The 21,634-nt window shown below is 42.7% G+C and overlaps 1 protein-coding gene across 3 annotated transcripts in view; it reads left to right on the forward strand.

Annotated features, from left to right (window-relative positions):
• The window catches only part of PARP3 (poly(ADP-ribose) polymerase family member 3), a 43,287-nt gene that overhangs the window by 19,532 nt on the left and 2,121 nt on the right, over positions 1-21,634 (forward strand). For all 3 annotated transcript variants that reach the window (XM_061617918.1, XM_061617916.1, XM_061617919.1), the window contains exons 4-8: positions 8,441-8,632; positions 9,760-9,895; positions 10,307-10,533; positions 19,523-19,684; positions 19,911-19,997. In XM_061617918.1, coding sequence (XP_061473902.1) covers positions 8,441-8,632; positions 9,760-9,895; positions 10,307-10,533; positions 19,523-19,684; positions 19,911-19,997 — 804 coding nt within the window. The remainder of the gene's footprint in view (positions 1-8,440; positions 8,633-9,759; positions 9,896-10,306; positions 10,534-19,522; positions 19,685-19,910; positions 19,998-21,634) is intronic.

Consider the following 21,634-nt stretch of genomic DNA (forward strand, 5'->3'; position numbering starts at 1 on the left):
TTAGGACTTAGCAATAAGAGCTATTAGGATGTAAAAATGCATCTGTCTAAATAAACCTTGTCTAAACTGTTTCTCTGCTTTAGCCAAGACTGGGTAATAAAGCAGTTCCTTTTGGCCCCTCCCAGTCCATTGGCAGTGCTTTTAGCTCAGCTTCTTTTATCCCTGGAATCTGAGTCCTCTGCAACAGCCTCTCTCCTGACTTCTTTTGTTTTCTAGCTCTTCCCTCTCTCTCAGCTTGCTTGCCAGCTTCACTCATATACACAATTTCCCCTTCCAACCTCATAGCCAATCAGAAGAGCAGTAGAGGTCACCTCCAGTCTATAAGTAAAATCATAGAATCGTAGAATTAGAAAGGGCCTATAAGGCCATCGAGTCCAACCCCCTGCTCAGTGCAGGAATCCAAATTAAAGCATACCCGACAGATGGCTGTCCAGCTGCCTCTTGAAGGCCTCCAGTGTTGGAGAACCCACCACCACCCTAGGCAATTGGTTCCATTTTCATACCACCCTAACAGTTAGGAAGTTTTTTCTGATATTTGTTGAAATCTGGCTTCCTGTAACTTAAGCCCATTATTCCATGTCCTGCATTCTGGGACCATCGAGAAGAGATCCTGGCCCTCCTCTGTGTGACAACCTTTCAACTATTTGAAGAGTGCTATCATATCTCCCCTCAGTCTTCTCTTCTCATGGCTAAACATGCCCACTTCTTTCAATCTCCCCTCACAGGGCTTTGTTTCCAGTCGCCTGATCATCCTCATTGCCTTCCTCTGAACCCGTTCCAGGTTGTCTGCATCCTTCTTAAAGTATGGTGTACAGAACTGGACGCAGTACTTAAGATGAGGCCTAACCAGTGCCAAATAGAGGGGAACCAATACTTCACATAATTTGGAAACTATACTTCTGTTAATGCAGCCTGAAATAGCATTTGCCTTTTTTGCAGCCACATCACCCTGTTGGCTCATATTCGGCTTGTGCCCAACAACAATCCCAAAATTCTTCTCGCAAATAGTACTGCTGAGCCAAGTATCCCCCATCTTCCAGCTGTGCATTTGCTTTCTTTTTCCTAGGTGTAGAACTTTGCAGTTATCTCTGTTAAACTTCATTCTAATGTTTTCAGCTCAATGCTCCACCCTGTCAAGATGCCTTTGAATTTTGTTTCTGTCTTCCAAGGTATTATCTATCCCTCCCAATTTTGTATCATCTGCAAATTTGATAAGCATTCCCTGCACCTCCTCATCCAAGTCCTTAATAAAAATGTTGAAGAACACTGGGCCCAGCACCGAGCCCTACAATACCCCACTCGTTACCTCCCCCCAATTTGAGAAGGAATGATTGATAAGCACTCTTTGAGAACAATTTGATAGCCAACTGTGGATCCACCTGATAGTGGGTCCATCTAGCCCACAGTTAGCTAGCTGGCTAATCAGAATATCATGGGGCACTTTGTCAAAAGCTTTCCTGAAGTCAAAATAGATTATGTTCACAATATTCTCACAGTCTACAAGGGAGGTTACCGGATCAAAAAATGAGATAATATTAGTGTGGCAGGATTTGTTCTTGAAAAATCCATGTTGGCTTCTAGTAATTACTTCGTTGTTTTCATGGTTCTTGCAGATTGACTGCTTTATAAACTGCTCCATAATTTTCCCAGGGATCGATGTCAGGCTGACTGGTCTGTAGTTCCTAGGTTCCTGCTTTTTGCCCTTTTTGAAGTTTGGGACACCATTAGCCCTCCTCCAGTCATCCTCACCTATCCTCCATGATTTCGCAAAGATAATAGACAGTGGATCCAAGAGTTCTTCAGCCAGTTCCTTCAATATTCTAGGATGCAATTCATCGGGCCCTGCAGATTTGAACTCGTTTAAAGTAAATAGGTATTCCTTGACCATTTGTCTATCATTCTCAAGCTGCAATCCTGCCCCTTCAACTTCACATTTCTCAGGAAAGTCATAGACCCTCTTTTGGGAGAAGACTGAGCCAAAGTAAGAATTGAGCACTTCTGCCTATTCTTTGTCATCTGTTACCATTTTGCCATCCCCATTGAGTAGCTGTACCATCATTTCTTTTCTCTGTCTTTTACTATGGATGTTCCTGAAGAAAGCTTTTTTGTTGCTTTTGGCATCTCTCACTAACCTCAGCTCATTCTCAGCTTTAGCCTTCCTGATGCCATCCCTGCAATTCCGTGCTACCTGACTGCACTCTGGTCTGGCCTTCCTTTCACTTCCTGTATGTGTTCTTTTTTGTTTTCAGGTCATCTCAAAGCTTTCTGTGAAGCCACATCAGCTTCTTCTAGTGTCTTCCTCCTTTTTTCCTTAGTGGAATTGTTTGCCATTGTGCCTTTAGTATTTCCTCTTTTAGAAACTCCCACCCATCTTGAACTTCTTTTCTCATTAAGGTCACTTGCCATGGAACCTTACTTACCATTGTTCTGAGTTTCTTAACATCAGCTTTCCTAAAGTCCAGGTTGTGTGTATAGCTACTCTCAGCTGTTGCTTCCTTTAAAATCAAGAACCTGTATAGCATGGTCACTTCTTCCAGAGTTCCTGTAACTGCCACTTCCTCTACCAAGTCATCTCTGTTGGTTAGAATCAAGTCAAAGATAGATGATCGTCTAGTTGCTTTCTCCACTTTCTGTAGGAAAAAGTTTTCTTCAACACAAGTCAGGAATTTCTTGAGGGACTGTGTTTGGCAGAATTTGTCTCCCAACAGATATCAGGGTAATTGAAGTCATTGGTACTACATCATGCCTCCTTGAAACATTAGCAATTTGCTTTGCAAAAGTTTCATCCTCGTCTTCTCCTTGATTGGGTGGTTGGTAGTAGACTCCAACCACCATGTTCCTTTTATTCCTTGCCCCATTAATTTTAATCCAGATACTGTCAGTGGAGCTGCCAACCTCATCCTCCTGTATATCTGTGCAGGGATATATATATATATATTTAACATATAGCGTGACTCTGCCTCCCTTTCTGTTCCTTCTGTTCTTTTTGAACAAGTTATATCCTTCAATCACTGTATTCCAGTCATGGGAGTAAGTTTCAGTTACACCTATCAAGTCGTATTTCCTCTCCTGTATTAAAAATTCAAGTTCATCCTGTCTGTTTCCCATACTCTGGGCATTAGTATATAGACATCTAAGTCCATGGGGTTTATAGCCTGGCTTTCTTCCTACATTTTTATGAAGACTATTACTGGGCCCCATTAGAGCCATTCCCTCAGTTCCTCTTACTGTGCAGAAGCCTTTGTTAGTTGTTACTGCCAAGTTGATGTCTCCCTTCCCCTTAGTATTCAGTTTAAAGTTCCCCAGATGAAGTTCTCCATGCTGTGGCCGAACACATTCTTCCCAGTCCTTGTGAAGTGCAACCCATCATTTGCCAGCAGTCCATCTTCCAGGAAGCGTAACCTGTGGTCCCAGGATCCAAATTTCTCACGTCTGCACCACCTTCATAGCCAGTTATTCACCAGGAGTATTTTTCTTTCCCTTTCTGCTCCTCTTCTAAGTACTGGAAAGATGGAGAAGAAACTATCTGGGCCTCAAAGTCATTGAGTTTCCTTCCCAGAGCTTCAAAGTCTGACATGATTTCTTCATAGCTCCGCTTGGCAGTATCATTTGTTCCCACATAGATGAGAAGAAAGGAATATCTGTCAGTGGGCTTTATGAGAGATGGCAACCCTTCTGTCACATCTTTAATCCACCCTCCAGGGAGGCAGCATACCTGCAAGCCCATGGATCTTCTCAGCATATTTAGGTGTCAATCACATGCAGTATGGAGTCTCCCACCAGTACTACTCTTCTCTTCATCTTGTCGTGGGGCATGGTTTCATTGCCTCTGCTTGACTGAGCTTAGCCTCTCGGCCCCTGTCGCATGGGGTCTCCTGTAATTCTTCTCCATACTGTCCTCTAGTCTCGTCCTCAAGTGCCTGGAAGTGGTTCCATAGTTCCACCAGTGATGGGTGCCTTCTCACTCTTCTACCTGTAACCCTTCTCCATGGAGTTTCCTCCACATTGGTGTTGCTCTCCACAACAGTCTCCACTTCAGCTTCAACATGCTGTTGTTCTTCCACCTCCTGTACTTCTCTTTGCTGTTGTTGTTCCACCATTCTATCTCAAGAATTCTTCATCTTCTCTTATATTCTTCAGTGTGGTCACCCGCTGTTCCAGTCCCCTCACTTTTTCTTCCAGCAGCGCCACCAGCTTGCACTTGTTACACATGTACACCATGTTCTCAGGCAAGAAAACAAGCATTGCACACACCTTGCAGGTCGCCACCACTGGAGTGTCCTTCCTGTCCTTAGTCTTTCTTTCTTTCTTTCTTTCTTTCTTTCTTTCTTTCTTTCTTTCTTTCTTTCTTTCTTTCTTTCTTTCTTTCTTTCTTTCTTTCTTTCTTTCTTTCTTTCTTTCTTTCTTTCTTTCTTTCTTTCTTTCTTTCTTTCTTTCTTTCTTTCTTTCTTTCTTTCTTTCTTTCTTTCTTGTTTGTGTTGGAATGGCCTGTGCTTTGTCCTGTCCTCCTTCAGGGTAAATAGGAGAGTCCCACTGGTATGTGATGTGCTGTACAAGGGGCAAAAATGTTTGGGACGTCCCCCTTGACCTCCCCTACTGAACTCCTGTTAGGATAAGTATTAATTAATATATATTATTTATATATTTAGTATAAATAAGAATATATATAAATAAGTATTTGCAGGAAGGATTCATTCGCACACTGTCAATGTAGGTTTGTTTAATTAAAGTGGATTTTTAAGGTTAGGAAAGCGACCTGGAAATGCACTGAAAAGTGTGGATAATGTTTGATTGACAGGAAGATGTGTAACCTCCACACAAACGAATTGGGATGAATGTTCATGGTATATAACCTTCCAGCAAACAAACTGAAATAATGTTCAATAAGGAGCAGAAATAGTATAACCTCCATGTATGTTCTGTGAAGCAAATCAGGATGAATGCTCAATAAACAGATCATGTAGCCCACAATTTGGCTAACTAAGCTTCTTACCTTAGTTAACTAACCATGGTAACTAAGATTCTTCTCTCTCTCTTCCCCCCCCCCCCAGCTTTCAGTTTCCTGGGCTGACCTGTTCCATCTTCTATGACCTTTTGAGTCCCCTGGACAGACCTGCCTGTAAATGAATGGCCATTATTTTATAACTAAAAACAAACACAAAATGGTTGAATAGTCTCATTCTTTGACAGTGGGGGAACAGAATGCATACAAAATATTTAAAGAGGAACAATATGTATGTTTGCTTACACAGACATACTGAAAACCTCAAAGCCAAGTTGAGTAGAGAACCTGGTACAAAAAGGATATATATAGTGGGTGCAGCACAAGCCTTGTGGAATAGTCCAGATCAGTAGGATTTTTTTACCTCCATATATAATTTATTTTGTCAAAGAGTGCTCAGATTCCAATAATTAGAATGAAATCTTACATGAAGCAAATGCAGATCTGGGGAAATCCCAGGCCAAACACCTCTACCCCCACAAAAACACAAAATATAGAATTAGGGGCATACTGTTACCTGCTTCACTGAAAAAATTATGGTAATCTTGAGGTGCTATAACAAATCAGGGAAACAGCAAAAATAGAGAATGAACTGTCCTAAAATCATTTGTAGTGTACTTTTACCAGGCAAATCTTGTATCTGTCTACTCAGAAGTAAGTTCTACTGAGTTCAGTGCAGCTTGCTCCGGGTACATGGGTGGAGGACTGCAGCCTCAAATACTAAAACTGTTCTTGGGTATTATTTTTCTCTTTCTTTTTGTAAAAACATTCCTGAGACATCCAGGTGATAAATGTGTGTGCCTCCAGACCCCGGTTGCTAAGGATCTAAATTGAGTTTCCTGTCTGGAGGCACTTTGCATTTATTACAGTTAATATTTGCTCAAACATCAAGAGAACGCACTCCTGTATTATCTTTATCTTGCTAAAAAGACATTGTTCTTTGGGGTGGGGTGGGGGTAGGATTTGTTTAACACCCCCAAGACTAGGAGAAAAGAATTCAAATGGCACTAAGGAGATCAGTGGGCAAAGCGGACAGGGAAATCTCATCTCCACTTCAAAGCGAAGATCTGGTATTTCAGGGAATGTCTTGTGAAACACAGAAGTCTGCACGAGAGACTCACTGTGTGTCCGATTGTCAGGCCGGATATTTCCTGGGGGAAGGGCCATAACTCCATAGCAGAGCATCCGCTTTGCATGCTGAAAGCCCCTGAATCAATACCTGGCATCTCCAGGTCGGTCTGGGAGTGTCCCCTGTCTAAAACCCAGGTGAGCCGCTGCCAGTCAGTGTAGACAGTGGTTTGGCTCAGTATAAAGCAGCTTCATGTGTTCCTGTGCTGGCCTTTTATGGTTGAGGAGCAGGATTGGGAAGGGCTGACAGTGGCAGAGCGTCTGCTTTGCATGCAGAAGGTCCAGGGTCAATCGAGGTAGGCTTGGGAAAGACCCCAGAGAACAGCTGCCCGTCTGTGCAGACAGTAGATGATCTGACTCTGTATAAGGCAGCTTTCTCTTTTCCCAAGACTTCTCTTTTGCACATCGAAACTTTACTTCTGTAGCCAAGGCAAAATCTGGTCTGGTGTTGAGAACAGCTCTCGGGTGGTATGTAGGTTATTTGCTCTTTTGGCTTTTCCTCATTTTCTGTGTTGCCGCCTTCTTCTTCTTTGTTGAAATATGGTTTGCTCTGGGTTTCAAGGCACCACCCCCTCCTCCCTGCACACACTCCCAGCTCCTGCTTTGAGGCTGCCTAATTGCTTGGTTTCATGATTTGAAAGGGACTTCCATCCAATAATGGATTAACAATGTGCGCTCCCTCCCCTTGTTTGAGCTGGTAATGCATCAATGTGAACACAAAAAGAGATACAAGAACATTTGGTCAGCTCTTCTTGTGGCTCATGCAACATAGTGGGCAGTCCACTATATTTGCATTAACACTTTGTGTCTCCAAAACACCCAGGGATAGACAGCGTTCTGCTCTCGGGATGTTCTTGGATTGCAACTGCCATCAGCCCCAGCCAGCACAGCCAATGGTCATGATGTTAGGAGCTATAGTCCAGCAACATCTGGAGGGCACCATGTTGGCTGCCCCTACCTTAACTCATGCCCATTTTCATGTTTTGACTTTCCCTTTCATTTTTTTGTTTGCATTTAATTGTGGGGTTCAAAAAAGAATTAAAAAAAAAAAAACCTTGTCATCTGCAATTCCTAAATGTGCTTAGCAGAGAGCAAGCCACAGTGAATGGAGTAGGATTTATTTCTGTTTAAATGTGCTTTGGATTAATAGCTAATTAACAGACTGGTTTGCATGTAATGCTAAGACAAACTAGGACTTAGTGAGGAAACAAGTGGCTGCTTCATTCCTCACCTGGTCCTGCTGCTGCTGCACTACCAAGTTTGGATTAGCATAATGTGTGAACCCAGGCTGAGCTCTTGCTAGCGTAGCATCAGCAGCTTGTTCATTCACACTAAGCCATGGTTTATGTGTGAACAAGACCAATATATATTGAAAACTTGGAGAAGACAGGTGATCTTTTTTTTCTAAAATATTGGAAGAGTTGGCAGATGAAATAGCAGATCACTAGCAGATTTTTTTATCACTTCAGGTGCCCAGTGACAAAAGAATAACGAATGTACATTCAAAAAAGGGAATAGCAATGACCTCTGAAACTACAGATATAATAACTTTGGTAGGAGAAAGAAATGGAAGGAAACAGCATATGGGATGTTAGACAGCCTGAGTGATGGTTGTTTCTCTGCTGAATTAAATCTGTTGATGGCATCTCACTTTATATCTGTCTCTACTGAATTTAATCATATTTACATAAAAGCTTTTACTATGTGCTCCAGCCTTTGAACAACATGATTCCTTGGTAGTATGGAGCTGCAGAATATCAAAAGTCTGGGTTAGCGGGTTGTGCTTTCTGTGGAGAGATTGTGGTCCTTATGGACCCTATGCGTATGCCAGTGTGCAAGGTGATCAGAGTGTCCTTCAGAAGAGAACAATCACCCATTTATTTAAAAAACTGGTATACCATATAAAAAAATCACAGTGGCTAATTAACAGTTATATATGCACACACACAATGAAAACCACATAAAAAATTAAGACCAGTCACCAGCTAACTGTTGCAGAAAATGTTTATCTTAATTTTCTGCATAAGCCTAGCAACAAAGAAAAGTTTTCAGCAAATATTTAAAGGTTAATATGGAAGACTCCTGCTGAATCTCTGTTGGAAGAGCAGTCTAGTCTGCAAGGGTGTGTAGCTTTCTACAGGCTGCCCCCCTCTGTGTAAAAGATAAAAGTACGGATGGCTATGCTCTTGCCAATTTCTGCCTGCCCTTTTTTCCTAACGAGGCTAAGAAATGAGGCACAAAATGCCACAATGAAACAAAGTTTCAGCCTTTTATTGATGCATATGTTTCCTTTCCTGTTGTTGTTTCTAGGGAGAAGTAGGGCAGTCAAAACTCAGCACCTTTCCATCCTTGGAAGCTGCCAAGAAGGATTTTGAGAAAAAATTTCGGGATAAGACAAAGAACAGCTGGGCTGATCGGGAGAACTTTGTGGCTCATGATGGCAAGTACACCTTGATTGAGGTGCAACATGGGGATGAAGAGGAGCGAGAGGTAACGGTCAAGGTAACTAGCTGGCCAAGGAATTCACTGGGGAACAGTGCACACTAAGAGATGGCATCATAAGCCAAAGCAGAATTTCAAAAACAAACCTTACCAAGTTACAAATAGCCTAGTCTAATACGTTGAAAATTAAGTTACTTGATTTGTTGGCAATGCAATCCTAGGAATGTGTACTTGCAAGTGAATCCCATTGAGTTGAATGTGACTTATGTAAGTGTACATAAGACTGCAGTGTAAATCACAATGGAAAATAAATTACAGATTAATAAAACTAAAGCATTAGCACTTATTGGTCATCCCCATACCTTTGCAGTCAGTGGCCCAAATGCTCTTAAGCCAGTAGCTGGCTTCCTTCTTACAGACCTTTTGGTTAAATTACTGCCTTGGTTGTCTTTCTAGGCAGACAGATGGAAAAAGTGCAGACAGATGGAAAAAGAAAGCTAAAAGTTCATGGAAGAGACCTGGAGTGTGTTTGAGAGAACCGTGCCCCTGGAGATGCATACCCGCCCACCTCAGCTTTGGTTCAGCATCTCAACATAAATGGAAGGCCTCATTTGGAGGGCTAGTTGGCTGATTTCTGGGCACTATAGCATCATGCACTGCCTATGGGGAGACTAGTGGCTGAGTAGCTAGCTGGTCTTTAAGTTCTCAGTTAAGGCCAGGAGTGACTAGCACACTGGGAGGGTGGCAATGTGGCACCACCAAGTGCCCTTGGTTGAGGCTGTGGGATTTTTGATACCAGTTCAGTCCTCAAAGAGTAAGTCATCCTAGCAGGCCAATCACAGTGTTGGCCCCAAATCTCCTCTCAGTGGCTGTAGAGGATTCTGGAGTGATTTAGAGGAAGGGATGTGTGTGTGTATTTTACTTGTGTGTGTGAGAGAGAGACAGCATATGGATGAGCTCCTCTGACAAGCTATCCCAGCGTTGGTGGAGTGAATGGGAGCCAGTGTTTACATGTGCAGGAAGATGTGTTCAAGAGTGCTTACTTAAGTCCTATTGTGTCAAAGGGTGCTTACTGCCTAGTGTGGGTGGGAGTTATACTCTGTGTCTAAGACTGAAGTCCTGCTCCATGAGAAGAAACTGAATTGTGTGTGAATCCAGACCCAGGTTGGCTCTTTTCTATTTCCAAGGTGGACACTGTAGATGGAGTGAACCTATCCAAGCAAAAGATACAACCCTGCACCTTGAACAAACCTACTCAGGAGCTGGTCTCACTTATCTTCAGCAATGACATGTTTAAAGAAGCCATGCAGACCATGAATATAGGTAAAGGGCCAAGGGGCATTGCTCTGCTCTACAGCAGAAAAGAGAACCACCATATCCCCATCTCGCCTGCTCTTGGTATTATACATGCATTAATTGTTTAATATGGGTAATAGAGAATATACACTATGTACGGCTGTGATGGCATCACATCAGTTAGTAGGAAGGAGTTCCAGAGGGATGAGGGAGGGAGGGGGTCAGACCACCAGTAACGGTGAGATTGGGTTCTTTAGTCCTTCATTGCAAATGAGGATTGACATGGAGATAGCAGTGAGTGCTTCAGTGATGGAATAGATGGATTGGAATAGCTGGTGGCGTTCCAATCCAAGTGGTTGCAGCCACTGATTTCCAGAATTCTTGGATGTCCACAAAGTTGTTACACTGATCTCATGCCACACTTTATCTCCTTGCTAGATGTGAAGAAGATGCCCCTGGGGAAGCTGAGCAAACAGCAGATTGCCAAAGGTTTTGAAGCTTTGGAAGCCATTGAGGCAGCCCTCCAGGAGCAGCCACCCTCCCAGAAGCAGCTGGAGGAGCTCTCCTCACGCTTTTACACCATCATCCCCCATAACTTTGGCCGGGCTCGGCCTCCACCCATTGGCACACAGGAAGTTGTCCAAGCCAAGAAGGACATGCTGCTGGTAAGGAGCTCTGAAAACTTTGCCAATCTCCACCATTAAACCAGACGAAGTCTCAGTGCTGTGGAAGGCTGTATGTATGGTTTTGTATGGTTAAACACGGTACCATGGTCTAACCTGCATGGTGATGAAGTGGACTCACTCCCACAAGAGTTCTGTTTGCTGTTACACTGATTTACTGGCTCTGGCAGCCACAGGTTCTGTCTGGGGCACACAGCTGTCCAATGAACCTAGCAAAAAGGGGGAGAGAGGCATGCAAATATTTATTTTTATTATTATTATTATTATTATTATTATCATCATCATCATCATCATCAATAACAACAACCTGCTCTTCCCAGGGCAGGTTCTACAATTTTAAACACATAATTAACAGTTAAAAACAACCTAAACAAATGTAAACAACACAGAATCACAGAATCATAGAGTTGGAAGGGGCCTATAAGGCCATCGAGTCCAACCTTCTCGATGCAGGAATCCAAATCAAAGCATTCCCGACAGGTGGCTGTCCAGCTGCCTCTTGAAGGCCTCCAGCGTTGGAGAGCCCACCAGCTCCCAAGGGAATTGGTTCCATTGTCATACCACCCTAACAGTTAGGAAGTTTTTGCTGATGTCCAGTTGAAATCTGGCTTCCTGCAACTTGAGCCCATTATTCCATGTCCTACACTCTGGGATGATTAAGAAGAGATCCCGGCCCTCCTCTGTGTGACAACCTTTCAAGTATTTGAAGAGTGCTATCATATCTCCCCTCAGTCTTGTCTTCTCACAGCTAAACATGCCCAGTTCTTTTAGTCTCTCCTCATAGGGCTTTGTTTCCAGTGCCCTGATCATCCTCGTTGCCCTCCTCTGAACCTGCTCCAGTTTGTCTGCATCCTTCTTAAAGTGTGGTGTACAGAACTGGATGCAGTACTTCTGTTAATGCATCTTGAAATAGCATTTGCCTTTTTTGCAGCCACATCACCCTGTTGGCTCATATTTGGCTTGTGCTCAACAACAATCCCAAAATTCTCTCGCAAATGGTACTGCTGAGCCAAGTATCCCCCATCTTCCAGCTGTGTGTTTGCTTTCTTTTTCCTAGGTGTAGAACTTTGCAGTTATCTCTGTTAAACTTCATTCTAATGTTTTCAGCTCAGTGCTCCACCCTTTCAAGATGCCTTTGAATTTTGTTTCTGTCTTCCAAGGTATTATCTATTCCTCCCAATTTTGTATCATCTGCAAATTTGATAAGCATTCCCTGCACCTCCTCATCCAAGTCCTTAATAAAAATGTTGAAGAACACTGGGCCCAGGACTGAGCCCTACGGTACTCCACTTGTCACTTCCCCCCAGTGTGAGAAGGAACGATTGATAAGCACTCTTTGAGAACAATTTGATAGCCAACTGTGGATCCACCTGATAGTGGGTCCATCTAGCCCACATTTAGCTAGCTTGCTAATCAGAATATCATGGGTCACTTTGTCAAAAGCTTTCCTGAAGTCGAGATGTATTATGTCCACAACATTCTCATAGCCTACCAGGGAGGTTACCCGATCAAAAAAAGATAAGATTAGTGTGGCAGGATTTGTTCTTGAAAAATCCATGTTGGCTTCTAGTAATTACTTCGTTGTTTTCAAGGTGCTTATAGATTGACCACTTTATATAATCTGCTCCATAATTTTCCCAGGGATCGATGTCAGGCTGACTGGTCTGTAGTTCCAAGGTTCCTCCTTTCTGCCCTTTTTGAAGATAGGGACAACGTTAGCACTTCTCCAGTCATCTGGCACTTGACCCATCCTCCACATATTTCTATAATATGTATTTCTATAAATAAAGTAGCTTTTTCTTATTTTATTAAATTTTAAGTCTTGGTGATTTAAATGCAGGGTAAAAGCCTGCTTCTTTGGTAAATACACACACTGGCACATGCAGGTCAGACCACTGAGTTACTCTGCATATCGATAACAAAGGGTTAATGCGGCCTAGTAAGCTAAATTTAATTGCGTGTTATGTCTGAAAGCTAAAGGAAGTTAAGTACTGTGTGTGATTTAGAAAAGAGAACAAAAGGAGACTTTAGGTTAGAGAAAGAAAAGCAGAACAAAAAATAGGAAATCATGGCTGAAGAATCTACACTTAAGACGAGTGTTTCAAGACTGGAGAAAGACAATTATGTGATTTGGAGTCTTCAAATGACAGCACTTTTGGAAGGGGAAGATCTGCATGGAGTCCTGACGGATTCTGAACCCTCAGCAGCGGACCAAGCAGCCACTGCCTCCTGCAAGTGCAAGCACGCCAGCCAAGGTTAAGTCTCTTCTTATTTCTTCTTTATCAGATGAGGCACTAAATGTTTGCATGGGCTGTAAAAATGCTAAGGAAATATGGGAAAACCTTGAGAAGGTGTATCAAAGAAAATCTAAAAATCATATGATGTTTCTCTATAAGTCGCTGTACACGCTGAGACAATCTTACACACAGCGTCTCAATGAACATCTGAAGAGATTTACAAGTTTGCTCCAAGAATTAGAAAGCTGTGGAAAGTCTTTTGATGAGGATTTGCAGAAAGCTATACCATTGGCTTCTCTTGGTGAACGTCATCATATCACGGCTTACATACTCGAGCAATCAGATCAGAATTTAGATCAGATGATGGCATATCTTAAAGATCAGTACTATAAAGAAAGACAAGAACAAGCTCTGTCTGAAAAAGCAAATTTTACTGTGGACAGAAACAGCAACTAAAGGCAGGATACAGAGATGAGTCATGCCCTGAAGTCACAGCAGGGCACAGATAAACAAAGAAAGAATTGTTTCAAATGCAAATCTCCTAATCGCCTTCAAAGAGATTGTACTAGAAGGGAGAGAGGAGAAAGTTGATTTTAAAGAGAAGCAGGCTGAAAGGAAAACAAATAGCCAAACTAAAGTGAAGCATTCCAGTTACCATGTATCTGATGGAAAGAATGATGATTATAAAAGCAGATTTTTAATTGACCCTGGGGCAACAACACATTTAATAAATAATAAAAATCTTAAGCCCCCATACACAGAATGTAATTACAGCATCAGTAGACCTTTTTTGTTCGCAAGGAATAGCCACTGTGGAACTACTTTGCAAAACACGAGAGGGTGCAAGAGAGCTTGAACTGAAAAACTGCCTATTTGTTCCAGCTTTTAAAGTTAATTTAATAAGTGCCACAAAAATAATGGAGCTTGGGGGTGAACTTCATTTATGTGACATCATTTGTCAAGATTTGGACCAAGGAGAAATGTGTTGTACTGCAAAATTGAAAAATGGACTTTTGCATTTGGAATATTTTGAAACTATGCATGTAAATACAGCCAAAGAAAACTGATTCTGGATGTGCACATGTTTGGCATAGAAGAATGGCACATGTGAGCATAGCCAGAATCAATGGTCTAGAGAAGGAAAATTTGGCTAGAGGCATTTAAATTGAACGATATAAATCCATGGAAAAATGTGAATGATGTATAAAGACAAAAATTGTGAAACCAAAATTTCCTTGGCAGAAAGCCACAAAATATAAGATCCAACAATGCAGGAGAATTTGTGTTAGGGCTATGCAAGACTTTCTTCATGAGGAAGGCACAGAGCACCAAACTACTGTTGTTTATACTGCAGAATAAAATGGGGTCGCAGAATGCGTGAACCAGACTCTTGGACAGATGATGGAAGATGCATCAGTTACCACAGAAATACTGGGGGAAAGCAGTGGTTACTGCCACCTATCTGCAGAACTGACTTCCGGCAGCTGCAACCAACAAGACACCTTTTGAGTCATGGCCTAGGTGAACACCAAGTGTGTCTCACCTTTGTGTGTTAAGGAGCAAGGCCTTTATGCACATCCCGAAAGAAAAGAAGTCAAAATTTGACAACACTGCCAAAGAAGGGATATTCATTGAATATTTTTCAACACAGAAGGGATAGAGTCAGATCCCAAAGCTGGTGAGTATACAGAGCTGTCCATTTTGATGAAGGAAAGAATGCACACCAACCAGAAGGGGCACCACACCAAACAGATGACAGCCAAATGGAAGAAGAAACTGAGCTATTCTTCTACAACAGAAGAGTCACAGTAATACACCAGCAGAGGAAGGCAAGGAGTCTGAGCCAGAAGAGGTATCTGAGCTAGAATGGACAGCCGAAGCGCCAGCACCCAGATGCTCTGAACGCACCAACAAAGGTGTACCACCAGAAAGACTTGCTTACCTCGTGAGAGATGAACTTCCAGAGACCTGGACAGAGATTGAAGCCTTACCCAAAGCTGAAGCTGGGAGGTGGAGGCAGGCAGCCAAGGAAGAGCTGGAAGCTCTATAGAAGAACAAAACTTAGACACTGACCAAGCTTCCTCAAGGAAGAAAAGTTGTAGGCTGCAAGTGGATATTCAAGAAAAAGCTGGATGCTGAAGGAAACACTGGGAGATACAAGGCAAGACTAGTAGCCAAAGGATATTCTCAAAAGTATGGACAAGACTATCAGACATTTGCTCCTGTAGTCAAACACACAACCATCAGAACTCTTCTGAGTGTTGCTGCTAACAAGAAAATGCAGGTGGAGCACATGGATATAAAAATAGCATTCTTGCATGGAGAAATAGAAGAGGAAATCTATGGACTTAAGTAGGCTGCCAGAGCCTGGAATGAGAAACTGAGCAAAATGCTCTTGAAAGAAGGGTTTTTACAAAGCATAGCAGAGCCATGCTTGTACAGCAGATTCAGGAACCAACAGATGGACTTCCTACTGATTTACATGGATGATCTGCTGTTGGCTTATCAAGACCCACTGGACAAGCAACAATTAGTGAATCATCTCAACAAGGAGATTGAAATGAAGTGACTAGGTGATGTCACCCACTACCTCGGAATACAAGTTGAAAGAGAAGATGATGAATCCTTCTTGCTGAGTCAAAGACAAAAGATCCAAGACCTTCTCGAGAGTCTAGGACTGAAGGATGCACATCCAGCACCTATTCCTTTTTTTTTTAATCATTAATTTTATTCAAATTTTCAAAGACAAAAAACAAAACAAAACAAAAACAATTAAACAATAAAATAAAATGTTGACTTCCGATTTGTCACAGATCAGTTATAGGTCTACAATATATAACAATCCTGTCTCTAAAATTATATTATAAAATCACTTTCCTCCAGTAGTTATCTTAATTAATCATCAAATCTCATAAACATTATTTTATTCTTTCCACAAAAAGTCAAAGAGAGGTTTCAATTCCTTGAGAGATATATCTTTCAATTTTTCTCCAAATAAACATGTCGCTTAATCCATCTGATTCAAATCTGTTAGGCCCAATAATTTCAATAGCCATTCTTCCATTATCTATGTTAATTCCATCTTCCATCTTCAATAATCCTGTTAAGTCCAGTAATTTCAATAGCCATTCTTCCATTGTCAGTATCCCATAATAATCTTGTTGTCATAGCCATAGTCCAAGTAAACAAATCAATTAATCCATCTCGTCAAATCTGTTAAGTCCAATAATCTTCCATTATCAATATTAATTCCATCTTCCATCTTCAATAGTCCTGTTAAATCCAGTGGTTTCAGTATCCATTCATCCATTATCAGTATCCCATGATGATCTTGCTGTCATAGCCATAGTCATATAACAAGAGTCTGATGGGAATTTCCCCCATCACAAATATGTCCTTGCCATCAATTCTGAATATGTTGTTGAAATATTGTTGTAAAGTCACATCTCTGCTCTGGGTGCATCTCTGCTCTGTCACATATTTGTAGTTAATTCCATATTTTTTTTCTATGTCAAGCCCCATCACATCATTCCAGTCAAGAAATCTGAATATGTTGCTGAAATATTGCTGCAAAGTCATATCTCTGTTCTTCTTTTTTACAAAATGCACTGGCTCATCTCTTAAGAGTTTCTCCACTGTCACATATCTGTAACCAACTCCATAGATTTTTTCTATGTCAGACTCCATCACATCATTCCAGTCCAGAAAATTATCCAAAACATTGATAACTTTACCACCAAAATCTTCATTAATTTCTTCAGAGGCAACGTTGAATTCCAAACAGTAAACTTTATTTCTAACATCCATAAACTCCAAATCTTTTTCCAATTTCACATTTGTTCCACTCTCCAGGTCTTGTAGCTTCCCTATCCCATCAAACTCCTCTCTCACAGAATCCACTATTTCTTTAAACTCCTGTGCCATTTTATTAAATTCAATTTTCATCTCCTGTCTACCCTGTCTCAGGGTTTGTTTCGTTATCTCAATCTCACCCATTATTTTCTGAAACATAAATTCTTCCATGGTCTCAATCACTTTCCTGGTTGTCATTCTTAAAGCCACAAAGACAAAAATTATTTCAGCCACAATTGGGTTAATATTCCAGGCTCTTATATCAGTGTAGACAGTACAGCCTGCCTTATCTCTATGTATTCAGGAATACAAAACAAACTTAGTTCCCAACATCAAAACAATTAGTGGCGTCGTGAACAAGCAGATTCGTCAAAATGAAATAGATTAAAAAAAAAAAAATTTCCCCTCCTCGAAATAGAAATCCCTCTTCCGTTAGTATCTTTAGAATGCACCTCCAGGACAGCTTTTTGCGATAAAAACAAAGATAAGCTTTTTCGATTTCTTTCCTCCTTAATTTCGTTAGTGAAAGAGAAAAGCCATAACTCACCTAGAAGTTCTTCACAGCTGATTCATTGACAAATCTCTTTTTTGCTACACCAATTTAAACCAAGTGAAAAAAGAAAATAGAAAGAAGGATGCTTATCTGCCTGTTGAAGTCCGTTTTTCTTTAAAGAAAAGATAAACGTGTCGCTGTAATCAGCTAGAGCTTGATGAAAGTCCATCCGGCATTGCAGTTTGAACCTTCTCTCATAAATAAATGAAATCCAGTCCTCCCCACAAAAACAGGCTTTGTGGTTAATCTCTACGTTTTTCCCTGACCGGGAAAAAATCTTTACCAGTCAAAAAGAGCATTGTGACTGATTTTTAAGCTGAAAAAGCTTCTTCTGAGACGAGAGCTCAGACTCAGAGGCAGCACAGGCAAAGCAACCCTTCCCGGAAGTCCACATCCAGCACCTATTCCAAAGGACGTAGGATACCTGAAACCAGACCACAACAAACAACCATGGGAAGACCATGAGAGCTACAGACAAGCCATCAGGAAACTTCTGTATATCAGCGCTGTTACCAGGCCAGATGTGGAAGTAGCAGTGGGATACTTGTGCAGAAAAAACAGCTCACCAACCAAGAAGGACTGGGAAGCAATCAAGAGAGTGGCGAGATATCTGAAGGGCACTGCAACTATGAAAATGAAGTTAGCAGCTACCCGAGATCCCAGACTAGTGGGATATGCAGGTGCTGATTGGGCTGAAGACACTGCAGATCGAAAATCCACCAGTAGAAGCATCTTCTACTATGGTGATTCAGTGATCAGCTGGGCAAGTGAGAAACAAAAGACTGTAGCACTCTCTTCCACAGAAGCGGAGTATGCGTCAGCTTCTGAAGCAAGCAGACAGTTGACATGGCTACTTGAACTGTTCAAAGAATTAGGCATCTATACCTGGGCCTATCTTGATGCGTGAAGACAACCAAGGATGCATCAGTCTCATGGAGTCAGAAGGAGACAAACCATGCACAGATGAGAAGTACCATTTCATTAGAGATACCTACTGCAGAGGATTACTCAAGATGGGAGTATTGTCCAATGGAAGACATGACTGTAGATGCTCTGACAAAGGCATTGGGCAAAGTCAGATACTGCAAGCTGCAAGACCAGTTGAACCTTGTTGGCTGAACCAAACACTCGTTGAGAAGGGATGTTGGAAGTGAGGCAAGAGCAACTCCTGTTTGGGTTCTTTTGTGTGTGTTCCAGAAGGAAGATAGAGTTAGGGTCCTCCAGCTTGCCTTTCTTTACCTGTGATCTTCTCTACCTAACTTCCTCCCATTGTAAACTGATATGCTCAGGGAAGCTGACCTTCCCCTCCCCTCCTTCCTTTGTCATCTTCTTCGACTATCCGAGGAGAGAGGAGACATTTCTGTCTTTGTTCTCTCTCCTGAACCATGAGGGCAATATCCAAGTCTGGGCATTGAGCCTCCAACTTAGTTAGTTAGTTAGTTAGAACTAGGTATGCCTTTCCTATCTACTATGTATTTCTATAAATAAAGTAGCTTTTTCTGATTTCACCAAGTCTTAAGTCTCAGTGATTTAAATGCAGGGTAAAAGCCTGCTTCTTTGGTAAATACACACACTGGCACATGCAGCTCAGACCATAGAGTTGCTCCATAACATGATTAGCAGCAACTCTCTAGGGTTTCAGAAAGGAGACATTCCCAGCCCTACCTGGAGATGCTGGGGATTGAACGTGGGACCATCTGCATGCAAAACAGTTGCTCTACCACTGAACTGCAAGTAGTGGCAGCTGGTGGCTTCATGTCAGTGGGGCAGTGGAATCCACTTTGGGCTTTAGCCTGAACTTTCGAGGAGCTGTCCAAGGCGCTGAAACGTAAGTTTAGTATCTTGGACAGCTCCTTGAAGTTGACTGTGACCATTTAAGACTGACATTCATAGGCTTGAAAAACCATGTCATTTCTCAGACTAACAAAACAAAAACACCAACAACTACAGTCAAATTAAGATCTTGCACTATAGCCCTGAGTACCCAAAAAGGCTTCTGGGGGGATGCAGCCTTCCAGGATAATAATCTTTTCTGCACTTGAGTTCAAGAGACTCACTTACTTTACTAGCCACATTAAAAACAAACAGGAAGACTCATCCCCTTTCCAGAAAAATCAATGAAATCACCCCAGCTATAATGGGTTATTGATGGCACATTTCTAGACATGTTTATTTGGACATGAGGCCCTCTGATTTAAATGGGGTTACCTCACATAAAAGTATGTATATAGGATTGCAACCTCTGTGTCAGATGACTGCCTCCCTGCACAGCCTCCTTCCTGCCCCACCCCACCCAGTGCTCATGCAAATTGGTTCCCTTTCTTGGTAGGTCCTGGCAGATATTGAACTGGCCCAGAGTATGCAGGCCCAGAAGAAGAAAGAGGAAGAAGAGGAAATGAAGGTGGAGGAAGTTCCACATCCACTGGACAAGGACTACGGGCTCTTGAAGTGTGATCTCACCCTGGTGGACCCATCATCGGAGGATTATAAGGTAGGGTGGTCTTATGGAAAACTTGTTCAGATTGTTCTGTCACTATAGGACAGGAAAGAGGCCCCTGGGATGGAAGCTCAACACCACTGAAAGTGGAGCCAGCATGCAAGATTGCCTGCCCCACAGTTGAAAAATGCAGATTCTCTGTGACTCCCATTTGTCTCTCCACTTCAGTGCTTTTAATCATCACTTCCTTCCTCTGCTTCTCTTTCACTCCTCCAATTAGCTGATTGTAAACTACACAGAGAAGACCGGTTGCGATTACCGGAAGCTTCAAGTCCTGAACATCTGGAAGGTGAACAGAGAGGGTGAGGTAAGATCAGTTGGCACTGCCCTTCCCTTCTTCGGTGAATTATGGTGAGCACTTCTACCAGTTGTCTGAAATGTTTTTTGTCTCAGAGCAAAGCTCTCTACAACTTCTCACCTCCCAATTGCCTTGGACACCAGACAGAATATACCCAGGAAAGTGGTGGCGAGAAGGGGCCCATATCCTGCAGTGTGGTTCCTGGTTTTTTTTCCCTTGGATCCAGCAGTGCCAGGATCCCTTGTGGAACATAGGAAGCTGCCTTATGTAGAGTCAGACCATTGGTCCATATAGTTCAGTATTGCTGATGCTGCCTAGCAGCAGGTCTCCAGGGTTTCTGGCTGGGAATCAGCAATACTGAGCTAGATGAACCCATGGTCTGACTCCGTACAAGGCAGCTTCCTGAAGATGCCAGTGGTTGAACCTGGGACTTGTTTTTTCACATGTGAAAAACATGTGCTCTGCTACTGAGCTACAGCCCTCCCCCACTGTAGTGACCAGCAGCCTTTGGCATCTGTTCTGTAGTTTGTGGCAAATAGTGATGAGACCCATAATTAAACCTGAATGGCCCTTTGGTGTAAAGAGATGGGGCCCTCTATTGGTGGCTCAGCATTATTAGCATGCAGGTGCTGGACAAGTCGGCAGTATGCTGGCTAGAGAACGTTATGTTGTGGGGCAGTGTACAAAGGTTGTAAATGGAGAGGTGCCAGAGAAGCTCTTGAGATGTAGCTGAGAAAAGCCAGCTTGGATACCCAAGGATGGGAGTGGTCACACGGGGCTGCCAAAGGCCCGAAAGCAGGACTGTTTGCCTGTCAGCTCCTCACTGTCACCACTGTACATCAAGGTTGGGGAACCTCAGGCTTGGGAGCCACATGTGGGCCACCAAGCCTCCGTGTCTGGCCCTTGGGAGTGTCCCCAGGGCACACCTTTTGCCAGCTCTACTTTGCACTCTCCTTGGGTGTTTTTGCCTGGCTGGAATGTGACCTTAAACTCTGATTGTGGCTCTTCCATGCCTGAGTGGAGGAGGGTGTGCAAGTGTGTGCAGAAACTAGCCTAGTGGCCAAAGGTAAAATTCACCTTTGTTTGTCTTCCCAATTTTTCCTGTGGCCCCACCCACCACTAATATATGGCCCCTGGAAGGTTGTCCAGAGGAATTGAGACCCACAGCCAGAGAAACTGTGTGCCACCTCCAGTGTTATAGGTCATCTTGTACAATCACAATCTCAGTCTGCCACAAGCAGTGCATTGGCCTCCTTGTAGAGCAAAAGGCTCCAGCAAGAGAAGCAACCCCCATGTTGGACCCATCAGCCTGCTTCCAGCCCTGCCATACCTCCCCTAAGGTGGGGTGTGTGTGTGTGTGTCATGATGAACAATCAGGATTGTGAGACCCCCAGGATGCTACAATAGAAAAGACCAAGTATGCCCTGTAAGTGAGGGAAAATAAGACCAGTGACTGAAGAGGAAAGCTTCATTCCTCTCCTTCTTTTTTTGTAAAGGCATCTTCTCTGGCTAGGTGGGGAAGAGGACAAGTTATCACCGGTGCCTTCTCCACAGATGCCCCACCAGATGTGGCTGACTAGTTGCAGTTCAGCACTGGTGTCCACAAGCCATGCTCAGCCCCCACAAGAGACTTTCTGCTGCACAGA

The sequence above is a fragment of the Rhineura floridana genome, chromosome 3 (genome assembly GCF_030035675.1).
Source record: "Rhineura floridana isolate rRhiFlo1 chromosome 3, rRhiFlo1.hap2, whole genome shotgun sequence".
Classification (NCBI taxonomy): domain Eukaryota; kingdom Metazoa; phylum Chordata; class Lepidosauria; order Squamata; family Rhineuridae; genus Rhineura; species Rhineura floridana.